The sequence below is a fragment of the Lepus europaeus genome, chromosome 2 (genome assembly GCF_033115175.1).
Source record: "Lepus europaeus isolate LE1 chromosome 2, mLepTim1.pri, whole genome shotgun sequence".
NCBI classification, from domain to species: Eukaryota; Metazoa; Chordata; class Mammalia; order Lagomorpha; family Leporidae; genus Lepus; species Lepus europaeus.
Window position 1 is genome coordinate 34,937,946 of NC_084828.1, and position 20,665 is coordinate 34,958,610.

At 35.5% G+C, this 20,665-nt stretch overlaps 1 protein-coding gene across 1 annotated transcript in view; it reads left to right on the forward strand.

Annotated features, from left to right (window-relative positions):
• Window positions 1-20,665, forward strand: part of ROBO2 (roundabout guidance receptor 2) — a 622,866-nt gene that overhangs the window by 486,863 nt on the left and 115,338 nt on the right. The window contains exons 6-7 of the mRNA XM_062175939.1: window positions 10,471-10,598; window positions 15,675-15,686. Coding sequence (XP_062031923.1) covers window positions 10,471-10,598; window positions 15,675-15,686 — 140 coding nt within the window. The remainder of the gene's footprint in view (window positions 1-10,470; window positions 10,599-15,674; window positions 15,687-20,665) is intronic.

Genomic DNA, 20,665 nt, shown 5'->3' on the forward strand with positions numbered 1-20,665 from the left:
AAACCAAAGTCCAGGATTTACTGGAAATTTTAGAGACCAGATTGTTTGAAACTTTGATTTTTTGAATGCCTGTCAAGAATGCCAAGAAGGCTCAAAATCCAAAATATCTGGTTGAAATAAGATTTCTTAAAATCATGACATAACATAGACCAAATTTGATCATTGTTACAAGGTGATTATTCAAATTTTTGAAAAAAGCACATATTTAAATAACCCATAGCTCTTAATAAAAATTCAGCTGTTTTTGAACAATTAGAATTTAACAGACATCAAGAGAACATAATAGATTACTTTAACACATTGCTTTAACAGAGCATCAGAGTTTAATTCTATGTCAAAGAGAAATTGAGCTTCCTGTGATCTTTTGCTATGAGGTTTCCTTTCTTTACCTTCTTTCATATTGGTGACTATGTTTCTGTGTTTCTGTGTGTAAGACATCTTTAAGCATCTTTTGCAGGGCAGGATGAGTGGCAACAAATTCTTTCAGTTTCTGTTTGCTATGAAAAGTCTTAATTTCACCTTCATTCACAAATGAGAGCTTTGCAGGATATAGTATTCTGGGCTGGCAGTTTTTCTCTCTTAGTACCTGGGCTATGTCTCGCCATTCCCTTCTAGCTTGTAGGGTTTCTGATGAGAAGTCTGCTGTGAGTCTAATTGGAGATCCTCTAAGCGTGATCTGACGTTTCTCTCTTGCACCTTTTAGGATCTTTTCTTTATGTTTCACTGTGGTGAGTTTGATTACAACATGTCGTGGTGAGGATCTCTTTTGGTCATGTTTATTAGGGGTTCTATAAGCTTCCTGTACTAAGATGCCTCTGTCCTTCTCCAAACCTGGGAAATTTTCTGCTAGTATCTCACTGAAAATGCCTTCTAATCCTTTCTCCCTCTCCATGCCTTCAGGAACTCCTAGAACCCGAATGTTGGGTTTTTTAATAGTATCCTGTAGATTCCCGACAATATTTTTTAGATTTCTAATTTCTTCTTCTTTTCTTTGGTTTGCCTGTTTCCTTTCCTGTTCTCTGTCTTCTAAGTCTGATATTCTCTCTTCTGCTTCGCCCATTCTGTTTTTAAGGCTCTCTAATGTGTTTGTCATTTGATCTATTGAACTCTTCATTTCATTATGATTTCTCGTCACTATCAGAGTTTCTTGTTCCACTAGTTGTTTCATTTCATTTTGATTCCTCCTTAATATTTCACTTTCACGAGAGAGATTTTCTATCTTGTCCATGAAGGATTTCTGTAGTTCAAGAATTTGTTTTTGAGAATTTCTTAATGTTCTTATCAATTTTTTGAGATCCGCTTCTTGCATTTCTTCGATCTCATCATCTTCATAATCTTGAATTGGGGTGTCTTTTTCATTTGGGGGCGTCATAGTTTCTTCCTTGTTCTTGTTAGCTTGGTTTTTGCGTTTGTTGTTTGGCATGTTGGAGATATTTGGTTTCTTCACTGTGGTGTTTTTTCTTGTTACACTATGGCTCTATATTAAGTGGACTGTCTGCTTTCAGTGGAGCCTTAGAGGCTTGAGATGAGTGTGGACTGAGAGCTGTGTTTGGTTCCTCAGGGTTGAGGGTGTGTGACAAGGATGACACTCCCAGGTTAGGTGTGGTAAATCTCTCTTTCTTTTTTTGATTTAAAAGGGAAGTAATTCCGCACAGCTGAACGTAATTGGAGGTAGTTAGCAGGCAAATGATATACCCACAGGAGCCAGAGATTGGAAGCTCTTTCCCAAGGACCACACAGGGAATCTCTGCTGCCCTCAGTGTGGGCTCCAATTCTCCTGCAGTCTCCCACTGGGTTGCCAAGTTAGATGCTAATCTCCTGTTATTTCACCCCTCCCCATAGAGTCAGGTTTTTCTGCTAGGCTCAGGGCTGGTGCAGACCTGAGGTCGCCCTGCTTATGACGTATGTCCAAAATGGCGCCTGCTCTGTCTTGCTCGCCTTTGAGAGGTGAGCGGAGAGAGAGAAACTTGTGTCCGTATCAGTCACTTTTTTTATTTTATTTTTCTCTCTCTTCTAGTTAGCCTGGTGAACTTTTCCCCACGGAGTTTCAAGCCTCGTTCCCTCTAGCCTCCTCTTTCCGCTTGCCTGCTGGTATCTCGGGCTGTGGAGGTTCGGCTCACCTCGCGTTCCAGCGCTGGTGCGTTGAGTCTGCCGCTGGTGTCCCGAACTTGGGCTCCCATGCTCTCCACGCAGGTCCACTGTGAATCACTAGTTCCGGAAGAGTTTCCGCTGCTGTTTTTTCCCCTACTCTTCCTTGACCCTGCAGTATCTCCACTTATATTAAACTTTCTTTCCCCCCGGACTAAGTGTGCTCCCTGCCTATTCCGCCATCTTCTAGATAGCACCAAGGGTTTGTTTTCACTAGTCAAGCTCCCAGTAAGGGAGCAGTCTATGCCTGGAGGATGGTGGTAACAAGGATAGTTTTGGAATTCAAGAATATTCCAAGAATATGCAAGCATACTCTGTGGTTATGTAAGACAGGCTGAATGCCACCATATTTCAAGTTTCATTTTGGCTTTCTAGGATCTTCTAGAAGGGAACAGCAAGTTTAATTCAGAGATGTCCTTGTCTCTTACTATTTCCCTATGAGTCCAATCATTCAGGATTTTTGTTTCCTTTCCTTTTCCAATAATGTTACAATTGACATTGATTTAAAAGAATATTTGCTGATTCTACTTCTCTTAGATGCCCTGCTCAGAAATTGCTTGTGACCTGATCCTTGAATGAATGGGTAAAGAGTTACTTCATCTAAACTGTAAATATTAGTTTGCATTGTAATTGTAGTAAAAAGAATAAGGCTTAGGGATGGATAGAGAGTTTAGAAGATGAGTCAACCTACCTTTTTTCCAGCAAAACAGTAACCTATTGTGCTTATTTTGGGGTCCCCAACCTAAAATGTGATTTGAGAGCTTTCTTTTAGGATACATCTTAAGTTTAAAGATTAAAAAATGTCATATGGGATTTAGGTTGCCAGGAAGTACTTATGTGAGTCTTAATAGCAGTATCAAGTGTTGTCCATAGAAAAATTTTGTTTGAAAAATTGTAAGCAGAAAGATTGTATTGAGAAAATTGAGCAAGTTTTTCTATTTTCAGCTGTTAAGCATGAAAGATGTGAAAAATTGTCTTATAGACAGGTGCCATGCCTAAATATTGAATTGAGATTTATTAAAATGTATTTTTGTTAGTAATGAAAAACGTTGTCTCGCAATCCTGAATGGATGAATCTCCATGTCTATAAGATAGTACCATGGATTAGTTTATAGGTGTGTCTGAAAAATCACGAAATGGTTTCTAACATAAAACTAATAAGTATTTGGGTCCTAAAAATTCTCATGTTGACTGCAGAGCAATAGAATATATGTGGATTTCATAAAGCTTCATAGCGAAATTTGTACTGGATTATGGAACTGTGGAAGGCTCATTATTAGAGACCTTTTTTTTTTTTTTTCCTTTTCCCTTGAAAGGGTCTAAAAGTGTAGGGTGATCAACTTTTTGGATGGAGTGGAATATTTTCAAAATTGAAAACAAATTTTTCCAGTCTCTGCCGTCTCTTTAAAAGCATTTATTCACGTAGACATTAAATGTTTCCTGTTTCAATTCATAGTCTTTACTATTGGTCCACTTAATGATTAATAAAGCAGATGCATAATAAAATTTTAAGTGCTAATTCAAAACACTTGTTCTAGAACCAGAGCCAACAATCTTATAATAACAAGTCGTAGGTGTTTTCAAAAACTAAAAATGTTGAGAAAGTAAATTTCCTTCCATGGAAAACAAAGGTGCTTTTGAGATGAGAATGGCCATTCAGGAAGTTTTATAGGATTCTCACATAATTCAGACAAGGTGATGAGATACACAGGCTTGAATTGATCATGGCAGGAGTCCAGTTTGTAAAAGAAATCCTAGTTTCTATTGCTTCTTTTCTTCTCCTCTCCAACTCTATAGCTATTGTGGAAGGCTTCAGACTCTAATTATCTGAATGATATTCAGAAAAGCCAGAAAATCATGAGAAGTGGCTACCTTAGTGGCTCAATATACACTGGGAATTGCAGAAGTATGAGTAATGAATGAACCGTGGTTATGTTACAAAAGTTTACCAGTTTTCAAGTTTTGTTCGATATTTTAAAAATAAATTTAGATTTATAGACAAATCTTCCTACTAAGAATGAGGTTTCTTTATGAAAAGTAAAGTAGATTTAAGTAAAATAGATTCATTTAAGTTAAGAAATGATTTTGGAGTGTAGCATTTTGCTTCTTAAAAAGTGAGTGCTATTTCTCTTTTGAAGCACTTTGAAGGTGATTCACTAGCCTAAAATCACACACAAATAGAACCTTGCCTACAATCTGTTGTCTTAAGCATTTAAGTAAGTTTATTTTGTTTTGTTTATTATTTAGCTGAACAGATGGTAATGATTTTGACACAAGTCAGTTTCTTTTTCTTCTCTCTCTCTTTTTTTTTTCCTTGAGAAAATAAAACCCATAAAAAAACCAGAGTTTCTACTCCCACTTTGTCACAGCTGGTTACCAATCAATCTCAATTCACGGTACAGTGACGATAGCACATGTTGTCTGGGGGCCAAATCTGATTGGGTTGCATTTTCAGCAGTGTTTCATATCAGAAAAAATAAGGTGTCTCTATGGTGGGGACTGGCAGCGCACGATTGTACTACTGTCATTAATCAAACCTGGCAACCACGACTGCATTTATATAAATCCGAGACTGGCAGATTTCACAGTGAAAATCACCCTGTTTCTATTAGAATTTGCTCATCAGAAATGCTTTCTCATCTGCTTCTCTTTTTCTTCTTTTTAGTTACAGTCGACGATATTTCCTACATGTTGATCACATATCATCTTAAACCACGTTACAAAGAAATTGTTTTATGCCAAAATGTTCTCTACATATTTAGAATTTATTCTGAACTATTTAAAGAAAGCTAAAGGCAATTAAGAGCACAATTTAAGTAACTTTGTTTAATAACAGAATAATGTTAAAGTTTGTACATATCAATAAAAACACTTAGGAACCTGCTAGAGTCACAGAATATTTTGGAGTAACATTGAAAAAAAAAAAAAAAAGAAAAAGCCACAGTGATTAAGATAATTTGTGAATATTTTGAAGCAGTGAAAATGAAATTGATATATATGTACTTGCCTAATATAATCACACACACAGCAATAAACACATGCATCAAATGGAAGAGGTGTGTTACTCTATTAAAAATATAAATCAGGGTGGGTATTGTGGTACAGCAGTGAATACACCTCTTGGGACACCTGCATTCCATATCCAGTACCTGGGTTCAAGTCTTACTGTACTTCCAATCCAGCTTGCTACTAATATGCACTTGGGATGCAGCAGTGGCAGGTTCCTGCCACCCACATGGGAGACCCTGATAGAATTCTGGATATTGCTGGCATTTGGAGGAGTGAAATAGCAGATGGAAGATCTCTGTCTCTTTCTTTCTGTAACTCACTCTTGTCTCTCTCCCTTTCAAAAACATAAAGTAAAAGAAGTGTACTTCTAAAGGTTCAAGACCACTTTTAACTTAACACTCATAGCACACTCTTCAGCAAAACTGCGTTTGGAAATGGGGATCTTTCTCTAAGTTATTTATTGTGGAAACATTTGTTAACTTGTTCAACACCGCAAGGATCTTTTTATATGTAAGGCATCATTATTCATAAATTTTCATATCACTCTGTCAATATTTGCTTTCAGGAGAAAAATGACTGTTTCCCCAGGTTTCTAATGCAATGATGTATTGCATCGATGAAATTACTATTAGACATGTACCAAATTATCCAGAAAGAAATGAGACCACATTTCTTGGACCTACAGAAATATTTGACATGTAACTTCTTGTCAAATATGCTGTTTCAGAAGGCTCAAAAAAGACTTAGAGAAAGAAGAGACTGGTAGTGGATACTCCTGAGAATGTTTTCTAACTGCCTCCATGTATGGTCTGGAAAAGGAAATTTGTCAGGTTTTGTCTGAGATTGCCTGAATGTGAAATTAGTAATGAGACACATATTTATTTTGTAGGTGTTGAAGTTAGACTGCCATAATTTTCTTTAAAACCTATCCTCATATTTCTTGAGCTAATTGATTACAGTCATGAGACTATCATTTCTGTTCACCTGAGACATTTCTTATGAGCATTCATATTGGCAGCAGGAGGTTCAAGCCAGAGTCTAAGATAGTGATGCAGCAATATTGTAAAAACAGTAGTGCCTCCAGTTGTAAGGTGTAGGATTGAAGAATTTCAAGTAAATTTTAAGAGTAACTGACTCAGTGGCCTGAGAGTTATTTACATTGCTTAGGAAGAAAAGACATCTTTGAAGCAAGGATATTTGATCCACCTTGCAAGACAAAAAGGATTAGCACTGGAAAATGCTGGGAGGAACAGTCCATGAATTTGTTACAGTAGAACAAAAACCTAGTGCAATTGACTACTTAGGTTGAGCAAGGACCAGAAGATCCATGAGGCTAGAACAGGGTGAACATGAGCTTGGAGGGAGCACCAAGGACCAGATTACCTAAAGCCTCAAACAACATAAAGAAACAGACTTTATTCTCAGTGACTGAATGAACAAGAAGCCATTAGATAGTTTCAAACAGTGGGGATATACAATCAGATTTAGATTTATCAGCACTGGCCTTAATAGCAGCTATTTCTAATTGGGGAAATAAAGGGCATGGTATTCTAAAACATGTGTGTGTCAACTTTTAGAGAAAATGTATCACCTGGAGAAAGCCCAAGAGGGGGTTTTAATCTACTTTGGTTCAGAGACAGACTGATTTCCCGGCTGAGAATCACTTCCCTGGAATCTGAATTCTATGAAGTCAGATAGGCTCCAAATTTTGCACAAGGTCTGCCATGTAGGAGGCAGATCATAAACATTTTTTAATAAAATAATGAAATCTTCATAATAATTTTCTCTCATTTCAACAATCATCAAAGGGAAATTAAAATGACACAATGCTAAATGAGAATCTAATAATTCCTATGAACTATTCTGAGCACTATAAAATGTAAAATCATTAAAATATGTTACTCAAGACCTCTGTGTACTCCTATGCATACCTGTCTCCAGGAAAATGGTTTCAGCACCCAGGTGTATATACTCTGTACCAGAAATATTGTATCAAGAATTTTCAGACCACCAGACCAACCTTTTCCATTGTTTTACAATCTCTATTTGAAAACCTATCTCTAGTTAGCAAAAAAAATTAGATCTCCTATTTGCTTGTGACAGTACAGTATCTTTGAAAAATGGTACGTTTTATTCATAGCTAAGAATAATTAATTTTATAACTCCCAAGTAATGTTTCAGTTTTTCATATGAAAAATAATTTGTAAAAAAACAAAATATAGTGTTTCCATTCTTTTTTTTTTTTAAGATTTATTTATTTATTTTAAAGTCAGAGTTACAGAGAGAGAAGGAGAGACAGAGAGAGGTGTTCCATCTGTTCACTCCCCAATTGGCCGCAATGGCCGGAGCTGCACTAATCCGAAGCCAGGAGCCAGGAGCTTCCTCTGGGTCTCCCATGCGGGTTTAGGGGCCCAAGGACTTGGGCCATCTTCCACTGCTTTTCCAGGCCATAGTGAAAAGCCAGATCAGAAGTGGAGCAGCAGGAACTAGAACCAGAGCCCATATGGGATGCTGGCACTGCGCGTGGCAGCTTTACCGGCTACACCACAGCGCCAGCCCCAGTGTTCCCATTCTTAATCTTGTTTTCATCCTCCTTAAAAAAAAAATGAACAATCTCAGTAAGTTATATTTAATACTAAAGTTCAAATATTATGTGTTCTGTAATTTTCAGCTAAACATCTTTTCCCAACAAAATAGAGATAAACAGCTTTCATATTGCATTTATCCTCCATTTAATGAAATGTCCCTAACATAACATGTTACCAGGCAGTATAACTAAATGTTTATGAATGTATAAATGTCTGCATATGCAAATGTATAAATTATATTTCTCATTTATATAACCGTGTCTTATATATCCTAAGTTAGCATTTAGAATTAAACTAATTATTTCTGTGCAGGTAATAGATTCACTTAGAATGTTGTAATGAAAGGCTTCAAACAGATTCTTGGCTAAGTCTTTCCGAATGACTTATGGCATAATAAATAAGTATAAATGTAAAACAAAACACACAGACAGCAAAGGAACCACATCATTAAAGGGTGGAGGAGAAGGGTAGTTGAGTTTAGTTGGCACTAGTGGTACATTGGCATAGCTTTTGTCATGAAAAGCTCTATAAAATGAAAGTGTAGTCTGCATCTTAGCCTTTAATAAAGTTGTATTGTTCTTACAGCTAAAGCTAGAAGACATCATCTTATAGTAGTCTTAAATACAAGCCTGAAAAGTCTGTTTTGCACTGAGACAATAGAAAATCATAGCTAATTTTGAGCAGATAGAAGCAATTAAGATAATATTTTGAAAGCAGGTATCAAACAGTGGTGTGTGGGTGGAAGAGAGGCAGTGTGACCAATCGGAAGCAACTGTAAAATATGTGTTTAAATAAAAAACAATAGCAAAAAGGCAAAAGAAAGGATCATACAAGAATAGAATGGAAAAATGCCTTCATTATTTTGTTTATGTGATTATCATTTCCTAGATTCCAATCAGAATAAATTCTTATGAAAGTAATCCTAAATGATTCATGTTACAATTTTTAAATTGTTCCTGAACCAGTCTGTGAGTCTACTTGTTAACAAAATGGAATTGAGACAATAAATATATGTGAAGGGGTTGAGGACTTAGGTTCCTAAAAATCACTCCAAGGTGGCTGGCGCCGTGGCTTAACAGGCTAATCCTCCACCTTGTGGCGCCGGCACACCGGGTTCTAGTCCCGGTTGGGGCGCCGGATTCTATCCCAGTTGCCCCTCTTCCAGGCCAGCTCTCTGCTATGGCCCAGGAAGGCAGTGGAGGATGGCCCAAGTCCTTGGGCCCTGCACCCGCATGGGAGACCAGGAGAAGCACCTGGCTCCTGGCTTCGGATCAGCGAGATGAGCTGGCCGCGGCAGCCATTGGAGGGTGAACTAATGGCAAAAAGGAAGACCTTTCTCTCTGTCTCTCTCAGTATCCACTCTGCCTGTCAAAAAAAAAAAAAAAAAAAAAAAAAAAAAAACACTCCAAGGCGTACTGATGTTTCATGAACTACTTACTATTGCCAATTTCAACAATCATTAGTTTTAACTAATATCCATTTTGTCAATTTGCCAACAAGTAAGAGTAAGAATTCCTCCTTCGATATATTTCAGCTTTCTTCTAATTCAAGATATCTAAAAAATAGCATTTTGTCAAACTTTGTTTTGGATCTTTGTCAAACAAATTTGTAGGACTCACCTGCTACTATAGTTGTAATGGTTTTGTAGCTTTTTTAAAGTTTACTTCATATGAGAGAAGTTGAACATCTTTTTTTTGGTTGTTGTTTATGGCCCTTGCCTAATTTCCTGCTGGACTATGTTCTTTTTTCCTTCTTAATTTGTTGAACTCTTTCTTTAGTAGAGGCAGTAAGCCTTTGACTGTAATGTAAATACAAAACTATGTTAACTAAAAAAAATTGAAGTATTAAGTTAAAAAATTAAATATTATATGCCACAATGCTCATGATAAAATTGGGTAAATGTTCTTGATTTATAGCAGTTATATTTAATAAAATTCTGATTATAAAATAAAAGTAATTTAAAATTAAGAATAAACCATTTTGCTGAACACAGTACAACTTAGCAAAAAAAAAAAAAGAATATAACTGATCAAGAAACAGAAATGTACACTGTTTGCCTTAGTAGTTAAAAGCCACCAAAAAGGTAGCAGTGTGGCCTAGCTAGTTAAGATGCTCTCTAGGAAGCCTATGTCCCACAGCAGACCACCTGGGTTCAATTCTTAGCTCTAGTTCCTGATTCTAGCTCCCTACCAGAGTAGAAGTGGGCAGGCAGCAGGTGATGGTTCAAATGATGGAATTCTTACAAATATGGGAGAACTGAACTGGGTTTCCCACTCCTGGCTTTGGCCCAAACCCAGTCATGGTCATTGTAGGCATTTGGAGAGGCAACTAGTAGATGGGAGCCCATTCCTCTTGGCTGTGTGTTTCTCTCTCTCTCTCTTTCTCTCTCTCTCTCTCTCATAAATACTTTTAAAAAAAAGCTACCCAAAGAAAAGCCAAAGTGCAAATAATGCCTTTGAGAATTTTGAAGTGACATGAGTTGTATACATTTACAAAGTATAGGCAATTGGTAAGCAACTAGGGATAAAATGTGAATTTAATGGCCTTATTGGCTACACCTTTAATCTAAATAATTGTACTGGTATAGTTGAATATTTTGGTGTGTGTGTGTGTGTTGTGTTTTAGACAAAATATAGCCTAAGAAGAGAAAAATACAGATGAATATTTGGTGTTATTGCTTTTATAACCAATATAATATAATGAAGCCAGTTCATATTCTACACAGGTATGACATCAGAGATGATTACACACTGAGAATTAAAAAGGCCATGAGTACAGATGAAGGCACCTATATGTGTATTGCTGAGAATCGAGTGGGAAAGGTGGAGTCCTCTGCTACCCTCACAGTCCGAGGTAAGAGGCTTAAGATGTCAGAGGTAATTGAACCAGGAGACTAATATTTGGTTTAGTTGGTAAGTGAATGCACAATCAAAATATTAGAGTATACTCTTGCTTTATTATTATATTAAATGCTTAGATTTTGTGTTCTATCATTAGTTGAAATACAATTACCTCCAAGTCTGAGTTCCAAATGATGATTTAAAGGTATTAATTCTAACTAGTAAATAGTTATGTCCACTGTTTAAAGCAGAGTTTATGCACCTTAAAGTTAAAAAGAGAAAGCCTTTCCATTAGTCTTTTACATTCCCATTGTTTTCAACAGCATTTTGCTTTTAAATGTCATCAGGTTCAAAGATACTCTATTGTTTTCTATTCACTAGTTTGTCACTTAGTACCGGTAGAACACAATTTTGAAATCCTTTTTTTATTTCAGCATTCAAAAAAGCGATCTGAGAAAAAGTAACAGTGCTTCCAAATGTGAAAAATGGACACAGAGGAGGTCTGGCCTTGAGATAATCTGATTTAGGGAGTGATTTGTGAAGTTCATTGACCTGAAATAATTGAAATTGTCAGTGCCGCTCTTGTAATAACTTTCACTTTCTGGGTGTCATGCACTTTCTCAATCACAGATTAGTGTTCGTTTATAGACTCTCTGGCATTGCTTATAAACGAAGGCATTACCACCCTAGACTTGGCTGAGGTAACTTCCTTTCTGGGGGTACATGTTGCTCACATGAGGGAACTGACGTGGTCCCAGTTACCAAGTCACACCATGTAGACTGCTACACTGACTCGTGCCACGTAGAATTCCTCATGGCATGTTTTACCCATACAAGACTTCAAACAGAGATGGCTAAGCTCATCCCCTGTTCAGTCTTTAAATCTCTCCTCTACTCCCAAGTGTGGCTCTTCCTCCCATCCTACAAGATAAGGATGCTGGCCACAAGTTCCCATTGATGTTTCACTTACATCTCACCCTCTTTAGTCATACCTCTTAGCCTTATGCAGCTTTGCTTCTAGGACTTTTCAGAAGATTAGAAGAGTTTGGAGCTGCAAGAAGTGTGTCAGGGATTCTCAGGTTGCTCCTCCACCTGGTAATAAAAATGATTTCAACCACAGTTAGCTGGTAGGAGACAAGCACTCTGGATTCTTAGAAAAAGAATGGCACATTTCATAATTCTCAGTTACTCCCTTCCTAATGCACCTAACCCATTTTCTTCTCCTCTAGACATTCTAGTGCAAATTTAAGTCTAAAACAAATGTAGACAAACTAGAAGCCTAGCTACTTCAAACACTTTCACTCCTCGTTAGTGAACAAGCCATAAAGGGCTATGATCACAGGAATCGAGTATGTGTACTGCTTCTACAGTACATCTCTATTCAGATTACATTCTCTGGGCAGACTTTGTGGTGCACTGGCTAAATTGCCTCTTGGGACATCTGTAGCAAGTTCCAGCTTGACCACTTCTTATTCAGTTTCTTGTTGATGCAGACCCTGGGATGCAGCACTTGAGTTACTGCCAACTACTGGGAAGACCCTGACTGGGTTCCCAGTGCCTGGCCTTGGCCTGGCCTGGCCTGGCCCTGACTGTCCTGGGCATTTGGGGGAGGGAACTAGAAGATGGAAAATCTCTTTCCAGCTCTCTCTCTGTCTCCCACTCTAACTCTAAATCTCTGCTTTTCAAATAAAAAATTGAAAAGTAAATTACACTCTCTATAGGTGTTTTTTTGTGTTTGTTTTTAACTAGGCAGCCATTTAAAAAAAATAATTCATGTAACCAAATTACCCCCAAGGTTTCTGGTTTTCTTTTTTCTGAAGCAAATGGAAACAAACAAGCCAACAAAAAACAACCAACCAAGAAATGTTCCATTCAAAAAATATTTGCTGACTAAACGAATGATGAGAAAATGGGAGGAGTTGTTTTTAGAAGCAGCAGGGTTCTTTTTATACTTGAATGCTTGGATAAATGGTACTTGAAATGGTCTGTTTCTTTCAGATCTTTCCCAGATAATTGTTTTCATAATTTGTTGAAAGTTCCATGTTTATCATTTCATTTAACATAGCATAGTCTTCATGCATGTATTTTTGAAGCTCATTTACAAATCTAATAAAAAGCATTACTTGTTTTTAATAACACATTTTTAAAAATCAGCAAATCTTACTCTTACCGTATCCTGTTGATGGATTAGAGTATTCTGTGTGGTATGTATTTATCACTCATCCAAGACTAAAACCTAAAAATGGGGTTAAAGAAAAAAAAAAAGAAAAACAACTGCATAACACTGTATCATGTAGAGTAAAAATGTTGTTAACATTTTTTACCATTAGGAAAAGCAGTTGGGATTTCTAATGCTAAGAGGTTAATAGGGGGAAAATGCTATTATCTACGACTTAAATTTTTTTCTGGGCTCATTTTTCTATGTACATAAATGAAGTGTTCAGCCTTTCTCTGGATTGTTTTATTAGAACAGGGTCAACTGACCCAAGAGGCCATGTCCATTTTCATCCATTTAATGCAGGGACACAGTTTAGTTTAATTTGCTGATTTTGAAAAGGCCCACCTGCTGGTTTTTTATTTTATTATTTTTTTTAGGGTGAAATGTTGCTATGTAACAATGACAAGAAGTTTTATTGGGATGCTTCAACTAAAACAGTATCTTAACATTCATTTTAGTCAATTGGGGAAAGATCAGGAAAGTTTTATAGTCATAATGTGAAAAGATCTACTCAGTTTCATTTTCTAAAAAATACAGTAAAAAATAAACTATAAAGTTGAGTTTAATATCAAGTAGCTCCCTTTGTTAGAAGCAAGAGTAGTGAACTTTCTCAGATTTACATTCTAATCAAATAATTCACAGGTAGAATTTTTTTAAATGGCTTGAAAATGACTTAACACAAACTGCATATTTATAAGTAGTATTTCCTCTCATATTTCCATTGTTTAATTGGCTCTGCATAATACAAATTATATTGAAACTTTCCTGGGCAATACAGATTTGATGCTTCTAAAACTTTTCTATATTAAAATAAAAGAGTAACATTTTGTTTATGTTCTATATGGTTTCTGTTTCTTTCTTTATTATCATAGAACCCTAGATGAAAGCAAAATTCTTTTTCCATTGGACATCAGCAAAATTAAGAGAAATTACATCAGTTAGAACAAGGCACAATTTTATGTTAGTCTGTTGTCTTGTGTTCTTTCCTATACCTTCTGCAAAAACAAAGAAATTATCATCCAGTAGGCAGTTGACTTTTTCTCTTTTCTTCTTGCTATAACCAAACCAACCATAGGACTTGGCTTTAAGAAGGTCACGGGGTGTGTGTATTATCTTTCAATTCCATTTGGCCACATGATTTTTGAAGCACCCCTCATAAGCTGAGGAGCAAAATAGGGTTTAGCTAAGCCAGAATGTTCATACTGCTGCTGCAATTGCCATTTTTTTCTTTCTTATTACATTATTTTTCTTTCTCATCCCCCCACTTTCTTGTTTTTCTAAAGATGTATTTATTTGAAAGGCAGAGTTATAAAAAGAGGAGAGAGGGAGACAGAGAAAGATCTCTGTCTGCTAGTTCACTCCCCAAATGGTTACAATGGCCAGGCCTGGGCCAGACCAAAGCCAGGAAACAGGCACTTCATCCGGGTCTTCCACATCAGTGCAGGGGCCTAGGCACTTGGGCCATCTCCCACTGATTTCCTAGGCGCATTAGCAGGGAGATGGGTTGGAAGTGGAACAGCTGGAACATGAACGCGTGCTCCTATTGGGATGCTGGCATCGCAGGTGGAAGCCTCACCTGCTGCACCATAGCACCAGCTCCGGTCTTCCCTCTTTTAATTGGGACTAGTACAAAAATAAGACTGTGACTCTCATTGTAGAGGGGTGTTGTCTCTAGAGCTTGCATGTGGATAATATTCTAATGTGTTTGAGTGAATGAATGAGCACCAATATGTTTTCAATGGGTTGCATCTACCTTGCCATGCCCAAAGAGTCATCAGCAGTAACAAACTATTCCTATGCTCTTAAGTCACATTATATCTGTGCTAGGGAGGGCTCAGTCCAGTGGGTTATGAATGAAAAGCTTGTCCATTGAAAAAAAATTATATTTTGGTTGTAAGTTTTCCCACAAATTCAAATGTTACTAAATATAATTCTCTTCATTTGGATAATGAGACCTTATGTTTCATAATACTTGTCAATTGTATTTTTGTAAAATGATTAGCTACCTAATTATTATTTTAAAATAGATCATACTTTTTTTTTTTAAAGAAAGCCTTCTTAGAGTCCATGTGTATCTCTTCCAGTTTCAACTCATTCATAATAAGGACAGCCCATGACTACTGATTTCCATGATTGAAAGTTATGGTATAATAAAAATATAATTTGTTGAAGTAGCAGTTTGAAAGCTATTCTCAGTGTGAACAAGAATCAACTTGTCAGTCATTGTTTCCTGCCCTCTGCCAAAAGAAGAAAGCTTAACAGGAGTTAGGGAGCTACTGAGTTGAAATCTCCAAGGATGTTCCAACCTATTTGTTATATTTTCATCTGCCCTGTCCATGGATGAAAAGTGATGTGATCTTAACCTATTACTGACTGAAAAGCGGCGTCAAGGGCTTTTCTATAGTCCTTGTAATGGTTCTGACTAACCATGCTTAAAATCCAATTGCTATTTAAATCAGACAGTGAGACCTCCTTGTATTGACATGACATTTGCTAGTCTGTGACTTGAATAGTTATATTCATCAAGTTCTTAACTTCAGGGTTGCACAAGGCTGCTTACCTCAAGATCTTTGAAATAACAACTACAGTAAGTGATGTTGATGATGGTGATGATGATAAGACTTTACCTACACTATCTCTCACATTGATGATAGCTCATTATGAGATTCTAAGTAATTAGTACTTTAGAATTATAAATTGCAGTTTTATCAAACTTGGACTCCCTGTTCATACTTGAATTATGAGGCTAGAAATCACTCTATTGCCCATACTTAAGTGTGACATTACACATCATGCATTCTGATAATTTTCTTTTTTTTCTTTTTTTAATTTCTTTTTTATGTTCTCACCACACCATTGTAATGTCTACAGCTCGCCCTGTTGGTAAGTAGCCATCCTTCTATCCATTTAGCATGGCTTTGCACAATGCTTCATAACTCATGCATAGCAGGATTTGATAGAATGAAAAGATTATTCACCCATGTTAAAATGTTACTATGGGGCTGTGCTCTACAAGTTGCTCTTGATTTTTTTCATCTCTTTGATAAACCGTTTTTTGATAAACCATGGTGATTTTTGCTACCTAGTCATGAATGGGTCATAATTTTTATATAGAAGAGTATAAGAATGATTAATGCTACAAACCACTAACTTTTTAAGGAAAAAATAATTTTCTGTTTTTCTTGAATGCATAAAATATTTATTTATTATGCTTGACATTAGTTAAAAGATTATAGCCTAAGTTAAGGAGTTCTATTGTTTTATGTACTTCTTTTATTTTAAGCTGCTCAGAGTCCTAGCCTTTTAGGAATATTTCCAATTGCTATATAGTTATTATTTGCATGCCTGTTTAAATAAAAATTAAGCAGAATGCTTCAAGTTATTGTAAGTAGATGCTTACCATAGTGGGGAAGGGAGAGCTGAGCTGTGTTGCTGTGAAAAGTTTGTGTCTGTGATGCTAATACATGTTGTCCTCCATTTGGCTTTGCAGAATTGAAGTAAGTTAGCAGCTTGTGCTTGCAGAAATTTAAGAGATGACTATTTGTAAATATTTGGGAGATAAAGTCTTTTCAATATATCGATTTATGATCTTTTATTTATTTTAGGTTTATTTTAACCTATCAATAAATATGCTTAAATAAAAAAAATCCTGATCATTGTGTTGTAAGCACATGAATATATGGATACATAAACAGACAAATGAATGAATAATTTAGTGCATTTCTTATTTAATATACCAAGTTATGTTTCAGTAACTCAATCAATTTTGAGAGCTGTATAAATTGTCCATCTTGCTTCAAACACTTTCTTGTTATACTGGTTTGACTAGGTTGACATTTGATGTATTTTGGTCCAAACCCAATGACACGTTTTTCCTCTTCGGTTACAAAATTCACAGACCTAGCGTTCTTACATGGACAGCAAGTACAGTAAATAGAAGTTTGGTTTCCCCATCTGAATTCATGGACTGCTGTTTCATTGAAGTATTCTCCTTAGTCATCTACTCTCCCCAGTCTTCAGCTGTTTCTTCTATAAAATGGAGAGATTAGTGCTAACTTAACAAAGCTATTACAGGAGTGGTTTGATTTCAGTTTGATCAAATATGTGAAATCTGTTTTGTACACCAAGTTGGTTGACATATTCTGAATTTCGGAGACATGTACCATTTCATATTTCAATGTTTTTGAAATGCAGTTATAGTGTACAATTAATTAAAACATAAGCTACAGGGTTTTTTTTTTTCCTTGTGATACAATTATTAACTCAGTTGTGCATTTTACAATTGATGTTTGAAAATTGAGGAATGTATTATAATTTTTATGGTTCATTTTCTTTTCTTTGTAAGGATTCTCATTAATGCTAACTTTAGATGTCTGTGGGGTGACATCTACAGTTAGAGACGGGAAAACAATGAGATGACACAGAAAAAGCAAAGGGAGAACTGACACAGTAGGCTGCATGACTACTGTGCCAGATGTCCTTCTGTCAACATCTGTGAACTAGGTCACAGGTCCAGAAACAGCCTCATTTTATTTGTCATCTACCAAAATATTCTCAATTTACATATATAGATATATAGATAGAATATCTATATCTATATAGATATATAGATACGTTATATATACATATAGATATGTTATATATAACATATATAATATATATTATATAATGTTATATATCTAGATATATACATTATATATAACATGTATATGTTATATATAGATATGTATCTATATATGTATATATGAGATACATTTATAATCTGCAGCAAATTATAGCTACTATGTAATAAAACACTTTCAATGGAAAGATTTATAAATCTGACCTGTTTTTGGAATTCTTAATGACCAAGCAATATAAAAATCTTCACATCATTATTTAGGCTTTTTTAAAGATATTAAACATTATAGTTTTATGGTAAATATGAAAAGAGGTAGGTGGTTGGCTGAGAACACTTGCAAATAGAATGGAATGAAGTACATCAAAATTACGGTTGGTTTAGCACTGGCAGCGATTGAAACCATGACATTACAGATGAACAGGAAAAATCACATTTAAATTATAAGTATAGAAATTTGTGCCAATGTACCATGAATTGATTTCTGTTATTTTACAAGTTCCCAGAACATAGAACAATGTCAATAATTTCCAATATATGTAAAACCTTTAAACAAAGAAAAGAGTGCATTTGTTTTAAAAGGTGATGTTCACAGAGTATTGAGATGTATCTGTCACCTACAAGGCATTTCAAAAAGTTACTTCTATTTGATTCTTGTTTGAAATGATTTCTTAAATTCCCATTGGACTGGAAATAAAGAATAGCTTCTTGACACATTGTACTTTATTCTGAGAAAGTCTGTCATTTCATAAATCTATCTCAAATGACTTATGACAATGTTCAGAAATATGAAGAACTATACTTTAAACTTGACAACTACTATTAATTTTGGAAACTGAACGTTGGATACAGTTTTGTTGGATTACCAAAGAAGAGACTGAGTATGAGAGAATTAGTATGCTTTTTCTTCTTCTTCATTGAGTATCAATTTTAATTCACAAACGACAGGTATTTGAACTCTTTTTGTAGGGTCAGAAGGTATAAGTTGGGTGAAATAATGAATTAAATATTCAAGTCATAGAAAAACTACATTATGCAAATCAAAGTTTTTAATTTCAAAGCTTTTAATGGTGACATAAAGGTCATTTTACAAGGTGGAGGACACAGGGGAAAAAAAGTAACTTCCGATCCCTATATAAAGTAAATAAAGAAATACCTACTGATACAAAATGTAAAGAAAATTCAGGAGGTAGTTCTTGTCCAAAACATTTGAAAGAAAATTGGAAAACAATACAAATTTTGGAATACTTATCATTTCCCTGAATGAAAATTCTTGGTAGTCTCTGTGGAAGGCTCTATCCTATAAAATCCAAAACTGGGAGTTTTTTTTCCAAATGTGTGACTCTTCTTTGCTGCATTTGGGTTAAAGAACTTGCAGCTATGTGCAAATTGCAATTGCAGCAAAACCTTCTGGAATGCAATTTTGAAATTTCAGGAAAACTTGATTTAGAGTATCCCCAGTATGGAACTGCTACTGGGAGTATTCAGGCGTGCCCTTACCAATGTCAGGTTCTACTACACAGCTGTAATGTCGACAAACCCTCAGAAAGAGCCCTTTAATCCAATTTCCCTACTTGGTTGTTATCACAAAATCTATAGTAAAACTACTTTGTTCATTAAAAATCCACCAGTCCTTCCTCTAGTTTTGACTTTTTACTGTTCTAAAGGCATTCTTTGTATGAAAAGCAAGAACATGTTCTGGGACGTAGTTAAGTAGGAATTGTGGAAATATTCATTTGTTTATTTGGAAAAATCTTCTGCTGAAGGAACTGACAGAAGAAAATGGTCTAAATAGGGATAAATATCGTACTTCCTATACCCATCTGTCTTATTTTTCTATTGGAAGCCTTACCCATGCTTAAAAATAAAAAAGAACATCTATTTTGGAAATGGGCAACACGTTTTTTCTAGCAGCAACTCAAAACATGATGAGTAATTTGGAAAAGAACTAACAAATCTACCAGCTGCCTTGTTTGTGAAGCTGTGCCCTGCTTCCTTTTCTATCTTGTATACCATATGCTAAGTGCTGATTGCCTTGGGTATAGAAACTTAAAAGCTGGATATATCAGGTGAAACTTATATAAAATATCGAAACCAAGCTGACAATGTACACAACCTCATGGAAAATTCTGGGTATTTCCGAATGTGACTCAAATCTATGTTTCTTTCTAATAAAAAAAGTAACTGGCTCCAAAGAATTTATATATATATACATTATATATAGCAAAATTCCACATTTTTAGATTATTATTTTAAAGAGGTAGCCACTACTTTAAATGGAAATCTCTAGGGACAGATTTTTCCAATGTTTCAACCACTGAAAGGCAAAAATTAAATATATCCTCCCTTAGAAAGCTTTTGGAAAATTTCATGAGTTGAAGTGGTATTTTGTTATAGTATGCAGTGAAGTTTTTTTTTTTTTTTCAAATTTGAGCCCACCAAGAAGTCCAAGAAAAAGTCAATGTTTGAAAGCTTAATTTAGGGGAAATTCTATATCAGGCATTACTTAAATAATGATGTGACAGATATTTTCAGTATTCTGTCTCCCTCTTCACTTTGAAATTTGGAAAACATAATGTTCTCTGTATAGTTTATTATTGGATATATTATTGTTTCTTTGTAATTAGAAAATATACTATTATTATGTATGAATCTCCATGTTGAAAAGGGTTTTGTATCATAGACATATAGAGTGAGGTTGGAATGAGAGCTAAAATTTGATTTCATGAACCCCTTCTTTGGACAACTGGTACCCTGTAATCTGATGGGATCATGTCTCTCCTTAGAGCTCTTAACTGCTTCCCACACTTGGCACTGATCAGCTACTTCGTGCAGGGTCTCATTCAATTATTATTAGGCATCATGTTTTTCCTTGCTCCATATTTTTTGATTAAATGGCAGGTTTAAAAAATGTGCTCGACTTGTATATCCCAATAGTTTCATAATGTGAAACATTTGAAATATCTTAAGTTAGCTCTAGTATTTAAAGTTGAAAACAACTACATGTCACTTTGCACACTGGGTTGGGTTTGGCCTGTGTGCTTGAACAATATTTGTCTGCTGTCTCTATATGGAGTCTAGGTGTAAAATATTGCCTTTTTTTCTCAGAACTGTGCAAAAATATTCTGTTGTCTAGATACTGAAAGGCACTGTGGTGAAATTTGAAGCTTTCACGCTATTTTCCTCTTTTGCTGGAATGTTCTTTTCCCATTTTAGTATCCATGTAGTTCCTTCTTCCAAATAA